This window comes from Hemitrygon akajei, chromosome 23 (assembly GCF_048418815.1).
Source record: "Hemitrygon akajei chromosome 23, sHemAka1.3, whole genome shotgun sequence".
NCBI lineage: Eukaryota > Metazoa > Chordata > Chondrichthyes > Myliobatiformes > Dasyatidae > Hemitrygon > Hemitrygon akajei.
Genome location: NC_133146.1, coordinates 54,560,974 through 54,579,002, shown reverse-complemented (window position 1 = coordinate 54,579,002; position 18,029 = coordinate 54,560,974). Strand labels below are relative to the sequence as shown.

The 18,029-nt window shown below is 37.1% G+C and overlaps 1 protein-coding gene across 8 annotated transcripts in view; it reads right to left on the bottom strand.

The window, feature by feature from the left end:
- Nucleotides 1-2,609: 2,609 nt before the first annotated feature.
- Nucleotides 2,610-18,029, bottom strand: part of LOC140715457 (arginyl-tRNA--protein transferase 1) — a 159,014-nt gene continuing 143,594 nt past the window's right edge. For all 8 annotated transcript variants that reach the window (XM_073027677.1, XM_073027683.1, XM_073027684.1 and 5 more), the window contains one exon: nucleotides 2,610-9,361. In XM_073027677.1, the coding sequence (XP_072883778.1) occupies nucleotides 9,183-9,361 (179 nt within the window). In that variant the 3' untranslated portion in view covers nucleotides 2,610-9,182. The remainder of the gene's footprint in view (nucleotides 9,362-18,029) is intronic.

The following is an 18,029-nucleotide window of genomic DNA, read 5'->3' as shown; positions in this document are numbered from 1 at the left end:
TATCCCTCTAAATATTTCCTCTCTATGTATTTATCCAAATGTCCTTTAAATGATTATGGTTGTACCTGCCTTAACTAGCATTCTTGTCATTTAAAAATGATCTGTTATGCAGATTATCTCAACTCAAATAGAGGGCAGATTCTGCTTGTGGTGCTTGGATTTTTGCATGTTGGTTGTACCGGGGGAGCAACTCTTTCATGATCAACTCAAACATGAAATGTACAATTCTGAAGTTTCTTTTTTCATCATATGGGTGTAAGACAGTTGATTCCTATTGGGTAACCAATGTTTCCTTGCAATTTTTGATTTCCAAATGCAAACCAGATGTAATCTGTGCAAAGACACCAGAAACAAGGTTCATGACCAAAGGCTTCATGTAGGTGTCTGTAATGTTTATATTGGAACCTAATACTTTTTCCTAGTAAAAGCATGGATAGATGTACTTTGTCACAGAAAATTTCTCATTGACAATAACACTGTAAATGTAATAGATGTTGATGACAGAAGTAATTTAAGATTCTGCAAACTATAATTTTCTATAATATATTCCAAGGTTTCAATGGTATGCAGAGAGTATCAATTAGATATAATTCAGGCATTTGAAAAAAAATTGGCAGTCACACTTTTTAAAAAAAAGATGTTCCCTCTATGCTATGTCTATTTTGAGCAAGTTTTGATAAGGGCAACCAAGGTCTTGGTGAGAAAAAATTACCAGCAGTTTTACTTCAATGTTTAAATTTAGTTTCACAGTTGGCATTACCAACTATCCTTAATGGACTACCTGGAAAGCTATCAGGTAATTATGAATGAATGCTTCTCATGATCCATAAGAATCCCACCTGCCAGTAGTCACTAAGCAGCTTATCAACATCCTTTGAGTCTTAACAACCAGAAATGAGGCTGGGAGCTCAAGTTATCAGAATGAATACAATCATTAATATGGATTGGAACTCTGGTTCATCAACTGGGGGTATAATGTGTAGGCCTCCGTTAGTCTCGGTAGACCATGGATTTGCACTTTGGAAAGTTTCCAGGGCGCAAGCCTGGGCGAGGTTTTTTTTATATGGAAGACCAGCAGTTGCCCAAGCTGCAAGTCTCCCCTCTCCACACCACTGATGTTGTCCAAGGTAAGGGCATTAGGACCCATACAGCTTGGCACCGGTGTCGTCACAGAGCAATGTGTGGTTAAGTGCCTTGCTCAAGGACACACAGGCAGCCTCAGCCAAGGCTTGAACTAGCGACCTTCAGATCACTAGACGAACGCCTTAACCACTTGGCCACGTGCCAACACTGAGGGTACAATACCCATAGGAACACACGGTGAATATTTTCATCAGTGAAAATTATAAATTCATAATCAAGAATATATAATTTTATCATTACCACAATTCTTGAGATGGATTCATAAATGCAATGTCGTTTGTTCTTGTCCATGCATCTTTCTTCATAATCCACCAAAGAAATTACTCTTGTCTGAGTTTAACATGAGTAATAAGGACCTATTGAATATATTTAAGAAATTTAAGTGGAAAAAGAACTGTTTTCAAAAATTGACCTTGTTAAGCGCAGTGATGAACATCTTGTCAAGCTACCATCCTAAGGAAACAAGCCTACGTGACTCCCTTGTCCATTCATCCCTCTCCACTGATCTCCCTCCTGGTACTTAGCCTTGTAAATGGAACAAGTGCTTCACCTGCCACTACACCTCCTCCCTCACTACCATTCAGGGCCCCAAACAGGTGAGGAGACACTTCACCTGTGAGTCTGTTGGGGTCATATACTGTGTTCGGTACTCCTGGTGTGGCCACTTGTATATTGGTGAGACCCAACTTGGATTGGGAGACCACTTTGCCGAGTATCTATGCTCCATCCGCCAGAACAAGCGGGATCTCCAATTCCGATATGTCCATCCATAGCCTCTTCCACTGCCAGGATAAGGCCACCCTTAGGTTGGAGAAACAACACCTTATATTCCGTTTGGGTAGCCTCCAACCTGATGGCATGAACATCAATCTCTCAAACTTCCAGTAATGCCTCCACCCATCCCCATGTCCCTTTCTCATGTTATTACCTTGCCCACCCATCACCTCCCTCTGGTGCCCCTCCTCCCACCCTTCTTTTCTCCATGGCCTTCTGTCTCTTACACCAGTAAACTTTCTACCTCTTTGCTTCATCCCTCCCCCTCCAGGTTTCACCTATCACCCGGCATTTCTCTCTGCCCCTTCCCCCCGCCCCACCTTTCAAAACTACTCATGAACGGTTTTTCTCCAGTCCTGCCAAAGGGTTTCAGCTCAAAATGTCAACTGTATTTTTTCCCATAGATGCTGCCAAGCCTGCTGTGTTCCTCCAGCATTTTGTGTGTGTTGTTTGGATTTCTGGCATTTGCAGACTTTCTCGTTTGTGAGCCATCAATACACATTTGTGTTTGATATCCTTAAATAATTCAACTCATATTCTCTTTTAAACAATCTTGCATATTACACTTTCTGAAGAATAACTGAATTAGTTATATTGTTTTATTTCTGCATACCATAATTATGTATTGTACATTTTATAAAAAGCACGTGAAGTCAAGACGCAGAAAATAATATGACTGAACTGAGTCAATGTGGCATTATGAAAAACACGTCATGTTTAATTAAACTTTGGGGTTCTCTCTATCTGGTACATGAGAGAGAGAGCCCAGTGGATCTGTATTTAGATTTTTGTGAGGTTTTCAATGAGATCACACAGAGGAAGTGCTGGACAAAGTTACAGAATACAGAATTGACAGTAATACACATGTAAGGATAGTAAATTAAGTGTGGGGATCGAGTGATCCATCTAGAGGTTGACATCCTGTGACCAGTGGGATACCATAGGAACTTTGGTAGAAAGAAAAATATTGATTAATTTTAATTGGTGTGATATCAGGAAATGTTGATGTTGAAGAAGACTTGGTTAGCACTGTAGACTGAAAGATAACATACCTCTACAGTATTCAATTAGGAAGGCATAAAGTATGTTGGCCTTCCTTTCAAGTGGATTTGAATGTAAGAGTAAAAATATCTTACAACAGCTATATAGGACCTTATTCAGACCACAAAAGGTGTACAATTTTTGGTCTGCATATCCAAACTTGAATATATTTGCTATTGGACACAGATACATTGTTAAAAAAAGATTAAACATCAGAGGCCTAGTCATTTCAATATTCAGATAAGTAAGAAGTGATCTTATTTTTTAGAGGGTTTGATGTAACTATGTGGAGAAAGTTCAAGATATTTTAGTCAGGGAAAACAAAGTCTCAAAATAATGCATAAACCATTTGGGTGGTAGGGAGTGACTACTGGGGTGCTACAGAATCAATGCCTGGGTAATCAATTATCAGTAATTTGGATGAGAGAGTTAAAACAACATTTCAAAGTTTGTAGAGACTCCAATGTGATGTAGGAAATTTGGGTAAGTAGGGAAATATGAGGTCCACTTTGATTCTAAAAACAGAACGACATTTTTATAAGAATGGAAAATAGACTTGGAAAAGAAAGGATGCAACAAAGACTAAGAGGGTCTGTGCACCAGTCACTGAAATCAAGCATCCAAGCACAACAGTATATGGTGTAATACTGGCCTTCATTTGTAGGGTTTGTAGCATTCAAGTAGGACGTTCTTGTTATGGAACACTAACAAAGATATACGAGATGAATTCCTGAGATGGCAGAATTGAAGCATTAGGAAAAATTTGGCCAATTGGGTCTTTTTCATTAGAGTTCAGACAAGTACGGGGGGATTCTCAGAACCCTGGAAAGTTCCAAAATGAATGTGACTATAGAGGATAGAAAGGGCGGGGGTAGGGAAACGTTCCCAGTGGCTGGAGAATCTAGAACCAGCAGATACAGTCTCAAGATATGGGGTGATCCATTTTAAATTTGAGATCAGGAGAAATTTTTTCACCCAGTGGGAGGTGAACACGTGGAAGCCAAGTCATTAACTAAATTCAGGAAGATGGATATATATTTAAAGGTGAAGAGATCAGGCATTGTAGAGAGACTATAGTATCGAGGCACTGAACTGAAGCAGACAACCAGTTATGAGCTTATTGAATGGCAGAACAGGCTCAAGAAACCAAATGGCATACTCCTCTTATTTCTTATGATCTTATTCAAATTAACTAACTGATTAAAGTACAGAAATTCACAAAATGTAATCACTGATTATACGGACAAATAACTGCTTTGATTCGTACTAATCAAAAAAAATCAAAAATACAATACAAAAGAGGCATCATTTTGATTTGAAGTATTACCAGAACATGTATATTTCATTTGTAATGGATTTCTAAAAAGTCAATTTTAGATATAAAGACATTGGATATTTCTTGTTTCAGAAAAAAAATCACTGACAATGTAATCACTTTTTAGAGGCACTTTTACAACAAAATAAACAGACGGAAACAATGACTTAGCTTTGATAAAAAGGATACACTAGATTATTTTCAACTCAGAAAACCAGGACAACATGCTTACCATTTAAAATGTGCAAGTACAATAAATGGAGAATCATACATTGCTGATTTGTAGGAATAATATCAATGTTTGAAGAATCTTACAAAAATACATTCAACTGAGCAGGAGGTTATTAATCAAAACCACTTCCATGTGGACCACCAGAGAGACCACTTAGTACTCGTCTCTCAGCAGAAGAAAATGCAATTCGTTTATTCATAAAGAGCATGCAAATTGGGAAAAAATGATCTCTACTTTTAAATGAATGAGTCAGATCATTCTCATTTGACCTTTCCCCTGAACTAGTGACTGAAGCAATTATCTAAACCTTACAGAGAATCACTGATGCAAGAATTATCCTAAGTATTTTAACAAAAATTTTGTGGTGAAACGGTAAGAAATTATGGTATCTCAGTATTTCAACAACCATTTATCTTGCATTTTTAAACTTCTCTCATTTAGTCTGTTGCTACGTGACCATGCACCTACAGTATATGCTACCAGGGATGAAGCTTTTTAAACCGTAGGCAAACTCTTAATTCTAAAAGAATGTTACTTAAAAGCCTTTTCACAAATTTAACCAGATACCTGACAGCATGTGGCTAAGATATAAGCTACATATCTTTGTAGTTATGAAACTAATTATTCTCTGTTAGGAATGCAAATCCATCATCTGTACCATGGAAAAAAATTAATGTTTACCTCTGCTCTGAGGCAAACCATGACTTTGGGTGAAATTGGGGCTGTAATTTACAGGCCACCCCTGGAAACAAACCTGTCCCATTTCTAGATGTCCGTGAGTTGATTTTATCCTTAAGTTAGAAAATGTGCAATAATCACTTGATATGGTAACCATACATCTACAGTATTGTAATGAATGACATTAAAAACACAAGATTGATGAGAAAGAACAATTACTAAAAGCGGAGATGGACACCAGCTTTGCTGTTCATGGAGTGAATGTATGACAGACTTTTGAATTTAATATTACAACCTGCTCATTTGTGGGCATGTCCACAAGTTGAGCTTTCTTAATTGGGGACAGCAATATAGAGAGTTTAGGATTCTTCCATTCCTACTCATGGTCAAAGCAAATTTGAGGTCAACATTACCATGTTGAAGCATTTCAAAAGATGTTTATTTACAGATTTTTAAAAATCTCATGGAAAAGTTTTAAATTTACAAAAAATCTAATGACTTAAATAATAATGAAGATTTTGGATTAAATATATAGTCTGCCATACAAGTCAGAACACTTGCAGATCAAATGAGCAGGCATTTGTTCTGAAAACTACATATGCATTACTAATTTCCTTTCAAAAGAGGTTAAAACCTCTTACGCCCACACTAATTTTATTTTACAAAATATAAGTGTAAAATTTAAAGCACTTGTAAAATTATCCCAATTTCTTCCAAATTAATTTCACAATTATATTTAAATGGTGATGTGCACCTAATTTTTCAATCCAATTTGTATAAATATTGAATGTAGCACTTTAAAGCAAAAAGCCTTTGAGGCAGTAAAATAGCACCTTAGTTCAGATTCACAGTTTTGATCAAAACTGATTCTGGACAAACAAATCTTCTAGAGACGTACTCTATTACCATTTGGTTCCTCTGCACAGCCAACTGCTCTTGTATCACTTAATAATTCTGTTAAATAGACAATATATTGATGATGTTTAGAGATAAAACTTGGAGTAGGGCTTTCTGACCCTTCCAGCTGTGCCACCCCAGAAACCCCTGACAACCACTGGTTTAACCCAAACCTAATCATGATACAATTTAAAAGGGCCAATTAACCTATTAACTAGTACGTCTTTGGACTGTAGGCAGAAACCAGAGTGCCTGAGAAAACCCATGCATTCCGCAGGGAGGACGAATAGACTCCTTACAGAGGACATTGGGATTGAATTCTGAACTTCAACATGCAGGCTGTAATAGCATTCTGCTAATCGCTACACTACAGTGGCACCCCAATCGTAGGAATGTGCCTTGAGAGATATGCAAATATAACCCCGTCTTCAAATCTGTATCATGCAACTTAATACTTTAATATTACAAGTTTTAATAGTGAGGGAGGTTTACAGTATTGGAAATGCCTGTTCTGTTTCTGTAGATATTAAGAGTAGAACGGTAACAGAAAACACATTTTTCCAGTTCTTAGCCAATATTCACACCTAACATTATACACAACACCTTGCTGTGAGCAGAATGGCTTTTAAATTTGACTTGATGAATATTCAATTAGTGGTATCCGAAGCAACTGGCATGAAACAAAGTAATATGATCTGTCCTGAAATATTTAATAAGGCTTTACAACTAAAATGATTTGTTTCTTTTTCTCTGTGACTGTAATAGCACATTTCTACACAATGCAGAAAAAATACTGTGATCTACTGAAAAAGAAAACAAATCTCTGTAAACTTCACATTTTATAATCGAATGCTCTCTACGAACAGAATTGGCAATGGTATAATGGATACTTTATTATGTTTTGTTCCTTGGAAAGTTCTCCACAATTACCTCATGAAATAAAATGGAAAACCCATTATCTCACTAAAACAAATACAATATAATCAATATAACTGTTTGGATGCTCTGAGGACATCAACATTTACCTTTACAATGGGACTGAGAATATAATTTAATACTCAAGGATTTGGATAATCCAAATAGCAAATGATGCATTTTCAAAGCATAGGATCTCCTGTTCTTTATTCTGTTTATTACCACAGTTGATGCCCCTTTGCCACCTAGACATGTATTTAAATCGCTTAAGACAGCAGTTCACCTGTTACATCAAAATGCTTGATGAATACAACACATATTCTCTGCTCAATCTAAACACAAAACAATATAACTGGAGATGGTCTCATAATAACACATGCACCATTTCAAACATTTTTTCATGAACGGCTTTGAGGATAGTGATGTGTTTGTTCAAACAACATACATTTTCTAAAATCATCACCTTCACTTTTCAACATGATTTATGGCTCAAAGTTTGAAGTAAATTTTATTATCGAAGAACATACATGTCACCTTATACAACTCTTAGATTCATTTGGTTTAAAGTGGAGCAAGTTTGGATTGATCTTAGTGCTGGGCCGATTTGGAAAGGTTGGGTTTGGATGAGAATGTGGCAGAGTCCAGGCCCAGAGCGTATTGATGCAGTGGGGCTGGGGCTCAGGTCCTAGTGCAGGGCATGACCCAGTGTTTGGACAATTTAAACACCTGGCCAGATGGACTGGTCTGCTTGCTGCTCCACTCTCAACACGGAGGCTGAGGCTGTGTCCTGCTCTGGGTTTTGTGCCTGTGTGCTTCGCTACGATGTGCCCCACTGTATGACGGACTGAGGCTGACACTGTGGACTCACTTTGGTTATGAATGTAGTTGCTTCTCTTACTCTTTGCATGATTTGTGTTTCTCCCCTCTCTCTATGCATTGGGTGTTGGTCTTTTTATAAAAATTAGGTTCTTCCAGGTTTTTTGTTTTGTGGCTGCCTGTGAGCAGATGAATCTCAAGGCTGCATAATTTATACAAACTTTGATGATACATGTACTTTGAAATTGAACTTGAGAGTACTTTGATATGTAGCTGGTTGCCTATGATATAGACAGGTGAAATGAGCTTACTGTGCCATTGGGGCATTCTATCAATACATTTTTGAATTAAGATACAAAAATGACAGTGGTTTAAAAAATTGAAAATTTGCTTATATAGTATTTCTAAAATGAAAGCCCAACCCAACCCAAAACTTTATATATGAAAACAAAAAAAAACCCTAAATAAATACAACCCAGAGAAGCACTTGCATTTATTTTGAATTGTCACGTAAATACATATTTCTATAACAATATTAACTATGCATATGATAATTGCTTTACTTCCCCATTGTTTGCTCTGTAGATAGGTCTGTGTTCTCCTTCTAACTCCTCAGTTTTCAACAACATTACTCATCAATCACATTATAGGAATTTTTTTACCTGAACGTTAATTTCTCAAAATAGTTTACAGCAGAAGAAATTAAATACATCCTTTGCAAAGGCTGCTCCTTCTTGCCACAATATATAATCTTTAATATATCACTTTTTCAATTTGAGCTAAGATAATAAAAGCCAATCTGTTATTTTCTGTTTTGCTTTGAACTGCCAGAGGCATTATATTGTATAAAACTTCCAATCTACAGAATAATAAAAAAATTTAACCATAAATGTTGGCTGCAACAACTTTTTAGCACAAACCACAACACTTAAAAGGACCCACCTCCGACCATCACAAAATTTTCTACTCTGTTCAAAACTGCAATTTTCTGAATCATTAATTTAAAGATTGCACTATAAGCAAAGAAAACGTGCTTCTGTGAAAGCAACCTTATATCCAAAGGACAAGTGCCATCGTGAGCAATTCTTAAGGCTATTGTTCAGGTGACAAAATAAGAATGGAAGAAAGTGAAAAGAAATTTGGAAAGAATTGATGTTAATGATATGATTCCACCCAAAGAAAATTCAAATAATCTGATATGTCAGGAAAAATTTGAGAATATATGAATATACTATAGCAAATGTTTGTATAAGACATTTACATGTGCAAAATGTATTTAATACACTATGCATTCTTATACTATTACACAGCATTATCTCAATATACCATGTTATTTTAATTGTACATCTTTAACATTTAAAAATACTGTATTTAGCTTCGATAAAGTACCATCCGTTCTGCACAGGCCTGCCCAACCAGGCTTGCATATTGTTGTACTACAGCTTCATCATTAATCCTCTTCTGCCGTTTCCGATAGATGTTATAAGGCATTACTGTATTTTTGTAAAGAATCCGAACTTTATTCAGGTTTTGGAGACTGTTTTCATCTTCTGAAAAAAATCAATAATAGTTGCTTAATAAAAATGGAAACACAATAGGCAATCACATTTTTCTCAACAATGTCCAAACAATTTTGAATATGCTTAAAGTTATTAAGTATTTCTTAATTAAAATTGTTAGCAATTTAAACTTGTAAATGCAATCTCTCTTTGGGGTAGGAGTGAGACTTCACTTGAAAGAACCACATAAAGTATTCAAAATAGTTTAAAATCAAGTGAAAATTGAATCTTATCTTGAGTCACTAAGTATTTTAGCAAAACATATCCAATAAACGTATTTCTGAAGGATTACAGATTTTAGCCATGTATGTATTTTTAACCCTCCACATTAGTAGGTTTTTTAAAACTAAAGTAAGACAAACTGGGTTAAAGTTGTTTAGTGCAAATAGTCCATGAGAATAACTTAGGATGATTATATATGCCCTGTGTGTAAACCAAATTGAAAGCTAATATCTTGTGTTGGTGGAACATTTTTTGAACTGGATAAAATTGAGGGCGTGAAAATTTATATATAAAAGAGTGAGCTGCAAGGCCAATAGTGTGTTTTTTGATTATTCTTTCAAAGGGAAGATTTGTAAAATTTATCACTTCCTAATATGCATCAAATTTAATTCATTTCCTATTAATAAATCCTTAAAAACATTGATTTTGCTGAAATGTTAGGAATTTTGTTTTGCATAAGCTTTGCTTGATAAAATTAATAATTCAGAATAGTTCAACATTACACTCAGAGATCACTTTATTAGGTACCTCCTGTTTCTTCCACTCAGCCTATATGGATGTTTTCTGCTATTGGCCACTATCCCCACCTCAACGGGATACAGGTTCTATCTGACCAGTCTACCTATATATCTCTCATAATCTTATAGCACCTTGCTCAAGTTATCTTTCATCCTCCTTTGCTCCAATGAGAAAAGCCCTAGCCCCATCTTTCCCTCATTTGACACATTCTCTAATCCAGGTGGCATCCTGATAAATCTCTGCATCCTCTCCAAAACATCCACAAACTTTCTATAACGGGGCGACCAGAACTAAATATAATACTCCACATTGTGACCCAGAATTTTATAGAGCTGTAACATTATCTCTTGACCTCAGTCCCCTGATGAAAGAAGGTAGCACACCATACATCATCTTAACCACCCTATCAACTTGCATGGCAAATTAGAAGGATCTATGGATGTGGACCCCAAGATTCCTCTGTTCTACTCCACCTTCATGTTTGATCTTGCAAGGTGTATCATTTCACACTTTTCCAGGTTGAACTTGCTGGTTGAGCCTACCAAGGGGAAACTTGTCAATCATCTTACTAAAATCAATTGCTAGACAACATCCACTCCTCTACTTTCATCAATTTGTTTTGCCATCTTCTCGAAAAACTGAAATCAGACGCATGAAACATGACCCTCACAAAGTGAACTAACTAAACCTAATGATATGACTCTCCAGATGCTCAGAAATCCATTGATGTTAAGTAGTTGGCTGAGCTTGGCAATTAGTTTGCAGATGCTTCACCACCAGTTGAGCTGACATGTTAGTGTTTGTCTCTGGGTTGAAGATCGCTTCTGTCTTATTTTTATAAGATTATTGATCGACCTCTTGTATGCTAAAGGTGAATGCTTGACCTTTCAGTCTAACATATCATGGCCCATGCACCTTAACAATCTACCTGCACTGCATTTTTTCTGTAACACTATATTCTGTTATTTTTTTTCTTTTGTGCTATCTTAGTATACATATATATGGGGTGAATTGCTTGGATGGCATTGAACAAAATGTTTCACTGTATCTAACAGCAATAATAAACCATTTACAGGAACCTTCTCAGCCAGCAAGCAGGTTCCTTGTAAACCTCTGGACGTCAGCACTTCTCATTGCGTATGAGATGGCAGACTGCTAATTATTAGTATGGACATATGATAGAGATCAAACTAAGAAATGTTCATTTTAACTCAATGATGTCTGCTTGGCACAGCAATTTTCTGACCAACCGAGCTCCTATGGCCCCTAGTTCTGAACCATTTTGCTCCCTCAAATAGGGAGGGTGATTACAAAAATAACCTGCTCATGAAGGTTCTTGCCAAAGCAAGCCCATTGAGACAGCCATGCCAGGACATAACAGAGAAAGGATATTATGTGACAGGGCGGACATATGGGATCAGTTTGTTCCTTAAAAACTAGTGTCCACCTGTCTAGATATAATGTACCATGTCATCTGTGTGATCCCTTCTAAGCTTTTCTTCAGCGCATACATGTACTGAGGCCACTAATATAATCTACTTTGCAGTTGTGATGCAACTGAACTATGGCATGCAGTCCAAGTTCAACACAGAACACATGTAAGAACTTAATAAAAAATACTGATGCTAACAATTAATCGAATATGGGTGGATTTAGGGTGGGGTGATAGTTGGGACAAAACATTTGCAGAAACAACTTTTCTGCCAAAAATCTCACCCTTTACATTCAAGTACTATATAGGACATTTTTTAAATGAATGTTACATGCTGTGTATTGAAGTCTAGTATTCAGAGTATAGAGCTTTTATAGCTTCTTGAGAAATTCACTGTTATTTGTTTCATCTGTGCAAACTGAAATTTCATCCTTATTTTTACAGTTTTCAATTGTGAAAAAGTTCAGCTAGCAATACAGTCAACGAATGATCTTCAAAAATCATGAGATATATTTATTCATCTTAGATTGACCAGGATTGGAAAGAATAAACAATGAACAGAATTGCAAGGAACTCCCATACTTGAGGGACTGTATTTAGTCAGTAATTTTCTAAACTACTATTGGTTATTCAATATCAACATTCATATCTGCAGTTAGGTGAAACTATTCCCAGAGCACAGGTGAAAACAATGTGCTGTTCCTCCACTGTAAAAATACTGTAAGATCATCTTTAAATTTGATAGCAAGCATGAAAGGCAAGATTAATACAACAAAATCAAGCATTTTAAGTATTTTATTAGGAAGACTGCACTGCATTATTTACAAACTTTGGTTTCAATTCAATTTGAGTAATCATCCATCTAGGAAAACAATAGTATCATACTTAAGAAGTTCAGAATTTTAGCTATTTATATTTTCTTACTTCCTATCTGTAATGAAATCTAATGACTCTAATCCACACTTTTACATAACGTTTGTTCTGAAATTTATAAATCTCACAGCTTTATGTTGAAACATTGTTAACCCAGTCATTCACATAAGCCTGTATTGTCAGATTGCACTTCCAGACAGTAATAGCACAATAGATTTTTAAGCTTAAGTGTTCAGAAAGCACACTAATCCAATGAGCAGTAAGTTATTTTTTACTCTAGTGAAGTAGCCATTTTGCTCATTAAAAATTGAGTTTTAGATTTCTTGCTTCAAAGAATGTTTCATTTACTACAGTAAATGCTTCCATAACGAGGCTTTGAGAAATTTAAAAGGTATCGGACAGACAATATTGTTCCATGTATCACATTTACTAATGCCAGATAATGGTGAATAAATATTTTGCAAATGTTTTCAATGCTGAAAATATTGTAAACCCAAGAGAGAAAACACTTGTTGCCTAATATCTGTGACTTGGTATATGTACATAGTTTAAGAAACAGAGTGTGATGGTGCATTCCAGAGCATCCTGTGTAAATATAAACCATCTGGTTAGCAGCTGGTATTGTAACTGGACAATTCTATGTAAATCGAAAACACACATTTATTTTCATTTTTCTTCAAGTCAAAACTATCAGCTATATACAGTATTTCTGTAGTTTGATCAAGAAACAGTCCTTGAATACACTTTGTTTGATAAACTTGAAAACAGCTGTTCTGTGCCAGATATTGTCATTTCAACTGAAGCACGAGTGGAATGATATTCTTTCTTGCACAAATCTAAGATTTTCACATTTGTTGAATTTGTAACTAAAATAACTCAGAATCTGCCACATGCTTATGACTGATTAACAACTACCTATTGCAAACCAGGTCCATCTTTATTGCTTTTAATCTCCATGGAATGTAGTTTATTTGCTTGCATGGTCTATGAGCAGGAAGCATTCCAAATAATCTGGTTAAAATTACTTATGGAATCATCAACATCGAAACAATGATTTACCTTTCTCATCTCATCACTGGCTGTTTATGGATGTTCTAAGTGAAGGTACAGCACTTGTGCTGTTCATGTTTTTCTTACCTGTGTTACACTACAAAACTATCACAGTAGTTTTGCACGTTTGCCCCAGGCAGTGACAATAACTAACAAGAGAAAATACAGCTATCACCTCCAACATTAGCATCACTGAATTCCCGCATTATCAATACTGTAAGGACGACCATTGACCAGAAACCAAACTGGTGTGCACACACACAATGTACAGTAGCTACAAGAGCAGGTCAGAGACTAGGGTAAGCAACAGTAGGGTAAGCTACAGTAAGCAACTCACCTTCTAACACCCAAAAGCCTGTCCACTGCTGTTGTGATGGAAAATAACTGGTTCTTTGAGTCTCAACAGTACAGGCCTGGACACACACAGTTTTAATAATAAGGAATTTATTTACAAGGGGAAGTCGGGTCAACACAAGCAACTACAATACACAGGAAGCAGTGTGGGGACAGGGTACGGTTACACAAACAAAGAACAAGGGAAAAGCACTACAACAGCTATCCCCCTTGACCTTGGATAGCTGCAGCTCCCTTACCAGGACAAATGATAGACCTTCCCAAACATAAATCAATGCACTTACCTTCAATGAGGTGGTCTGTAAAAGAGACCGAGCCAGGGACAAGTCACACCTTTTATAGCATTGGGGCTGGGCGAGATAATTCAATTAAGGTGACCAATAATTTAGGTGTGCATTGATTAGTTGGGAGGGACCAAATGTTGATTGGCATGTGATGTGTCCTCCGACCAGCCAGGTGGCAGTGCGTCTTTCACGTGGCTGGTATCTCTGGATACAACTGCCTGCAGGGTTAGGAGTGTAATGGAGTACTCTCCACTTATCTGGAGAAACGCAGCTTCACACCACGCAGGATGTAGCAGTCCGCTTGATAGGCACTCCACCCACAACCATTCACTCACTGCACCACAGCTGCACAGTAATAATCTGAGTAACTACTTATTTATAGACCACTTTTCATTCAGACGATGTAGTTCAAGTTGCTTTACAATGGAATGAAGTGCAAACATGAAAATATAAGACAAAATTATGTTAATTAAAAGGAAGAGTGAATAAATAGGTTTGAGCCAGTGTTTAAAAGTGTCAACTGAATCTGCATGTCCTATTGTTTTAGGTATTGAATTCTACAGATTAGGAGGGTAGTTCAAAAAAGCCGACTTCCCAATTATTTTACGAGGGAGATTGTTTAAATTTAAGATAGAGTCTTCCGGTTTATTATGGCATTATTGAAGCATTACTGCAAAAGCTTACTGACGGTTCAAAAGTAAAAATGATGATTAAAAACATTATTAATAATGCTTTCTTAAAAAAAAAGTAAATTGTGATAAGCTATCACCGCAAGCAATGAAGAGGCGAGTGACGGCAAAGCAAACTCGAGAAATGTGCCCTGCAAAAATTGACGCACTTGGAGTTGGAGCCATGCTGGTTGGAGTGGACGATTCAGAGGGGAGAAGATGGGATGGAGGAGTTCTGACGCCCATCCAACTAACCTGGTGTGAGGATGGATTGCTCTAAGCACCCAGCCAATTAGGTGAGTCAAGAACAGCTTCTTCAGCAGTGAATCCAGGTCCAAAGCCAGTCGCTGGGCAGCATGTTCTAGACAGGGAGCAATCCATCGCAGCAAGGTCCGGGTCCTAACGCGAGGTACAATATGCTGTTTGGACAATCTAAGCATCAGCCTAGATAGCCTGGAAAGGCAGGTGTCAAGAGTCGAGTAAGGTTGGATCACTATAAGTGCCAAGCCAAGTTGGAAAGAATGAGAACGGCTTCTCTGACAGCTAAATCTACACCTGGAATGCTCTGTCATGGGTGGGACTTGGGTCCTAGTGCGAGGTTGAGACCATTTAAACACCGGTTCAGATAGTCTGGGGGCTCCTCTCTCCACGACGCTAAGGCTGTGAGATTGCCCGTGACTGCTGTGCTCTGAAGTCTGTGAACTTTGGGGTAACTTCCCCACTAATGTGATGAACTGAATACTGAGGCTTTGGACCTACTCTGGGCTGCTCCGGGGATTTGGATATAAGGACTCAGTTTGGTTCAGAATGTTGCTGCTGTTGCTCGCTTCTACTGTTTGCATGATTTGTTTTGATATTTTGTTTCTCTTTCTCTGTTGGCACTGGGGGTTGGTCTTATTTTTTTAATTGGTTCTTTTGGATTACTTGCATTGCCCACTGCCTGTTAAGCAAACAAATCAGCGCTGTATAATTTTATACATTTTTAGATAATAAAGGCACTTTAGATCTTGAATCTTTGAAGAAAGCCTGAGAGCTTGAGCAGGATTATAAAATGAAAGTGATTCTATGATGTTCTTACACAGGTTTGTACCATCTACAAGATGCACAATGGCAAATCTCCAAGACCCTTTAGATAGCATCTTCCACCAGCTTAAAGGATGCGGGCAGTAAAACAGGGAAGTTGCTCTCCAAGCCACACACCATCCTGACTTGGGAACATGCCCCTCTCCTCACTGTTGCTGAGTTACATCCTGGAATGCCCTCTCTAACAGTATGGTGTACATATCCATTACTTCAGAAGATCAGCAATCGAAGGCAGCAGCTTACCATCACCTTCTCAAGACAGTTAGAGATGGACAACAGAAACCGGCTCAACCCGTGATGCCCATGCCCCGTGAATGAATAATAACAATTATTTATGAGGAAGGTATCAGGTCAATTTAAAACCTCATCACTCATTATTTGCTACAAATCTAATATGCTCAATATGTTCTGGACTAAGCCTAACTCATTCATTGTTCACTCTTGGAGATAGCCATTGATATCCCATAACCCAAATACAACTGTGCCCTTGCTAGTTTTTGTGCTTCTTCCAAATCTCTGGGTCATGAGAGGAAACCTTTCTGGTCACAGAGACAACGGACTGACTCTACACAAACAGAACCCAAGAGGTAAATCTCCACAATTAGATATGTCACAGTACTGTGAAGAGAACTTTACAAAGGCAAATGGGTTCGGAACTACTTTGTCTGGGTCAATGCCAAGTTTGATGCTGGGTGGTCTGTCTGGTATCATCCTTATTGTTTCAACACAGTAGTAATGGAACAACTGAGTGGCTTAATAGGTCATTTTAAAGGCCATTTAAAAGACAAGCACACTACCTGGTTTGGTGTTACAGGTAGGCTGACTGGGTGAGGATGGCAGATTTAAATTCTCTGAAGAACATATGTGAACCAGATTGTTTTTTATGACACTTTAATAGTTTTGTAGTTATCATTACTATTTAAATTGTGGCATCACTGAATTTACTGCTGACAAAGTAGGATTTGAATTGAGGTCTCTGGACTGATGATTCAGGCCTCTGGATTACTACCCAGTAATTCAATCGCTCCACCACAATGATAGTCATAAAGATTTTAAATCAACTGCTTTTAACTCAAGTTCATTATATGACCATTAATTTTCTATACCAGAATCCCTCCTCCTGCTCCAATTTCCTGACTAATTGACTGTTCAAGTAAACAAATCAACTCTAATAAAGGGCAATATATTAGGAGCAGCTGCTTAACAGCATGTACAGTATATACAAGATTGCAGTTCATCAAATTTACAGATCTGCCACAAGAATATAAGGACCATAGTAACCATTTTTCAATAAAAAGCAGAGAGGGAAAGACTGGGAGACAGAATAATGTTACGCTGTTCTCTGAACCATGCAATAATAATCACTGATGCGGACTGTCAGATTTGAAGTTTTTAAACTCTGAATAACGGCCCTCCCCCCAAGTTAACAGTAGGCATCTAATAAACATAAACTCCAGCTTGAGGATGTTCAAGGGATTAAATAATTAATTGAAAATAATTGTTAATTAAAACATTTTGGGGAATATTCATGCCATTTTAAAAGTCTTTTAAGGCTTCTCCACTAATTTTGAAGTATGTACATGTATATAACTATGGCTTACATAATATAAAGTATCTGTAAAATGAACATCATGCCACGTTTGCTTTATCAGCATTGAAACATGGACCGCTTTTTAATGTCATCCATTGTTCCAACATTTTCTCACAGTATAACATCCATAATTTTGTCCAAATTAAGATTTGTGCTCTTTCTTACATTATAATTATTTTTATTGAACTTCTGACCTCATTACATGAAATATGAAAGGCATCAGTGTGTGCAGTAAATTTGATGGCATGTTAGTGCCAACATGTGAAAGAAATGAAAACAGAAAGATAATGGTGGAAACTCTATACAACTTCAAAACCGCAAATATTCTGTACCACGGCTTGATTTCTTGCATCATTTTATCTTTCATAGCCATACAGAGATATGACAGGGAAGCAGGCCTTCGGCCCTTCAAGTATGTGCTAACCATCAAAAATCCATAAACACCCATTAACTTAAGTAACTTACATTAAACCCATATTTATATTCCTTCACATTCCCTATTAAACTTACATTAATCCCATATTTCATTCACCACAACTCCCCTTAGGTTCTACCACTCACCTACACAATAAGGCCAATTTAC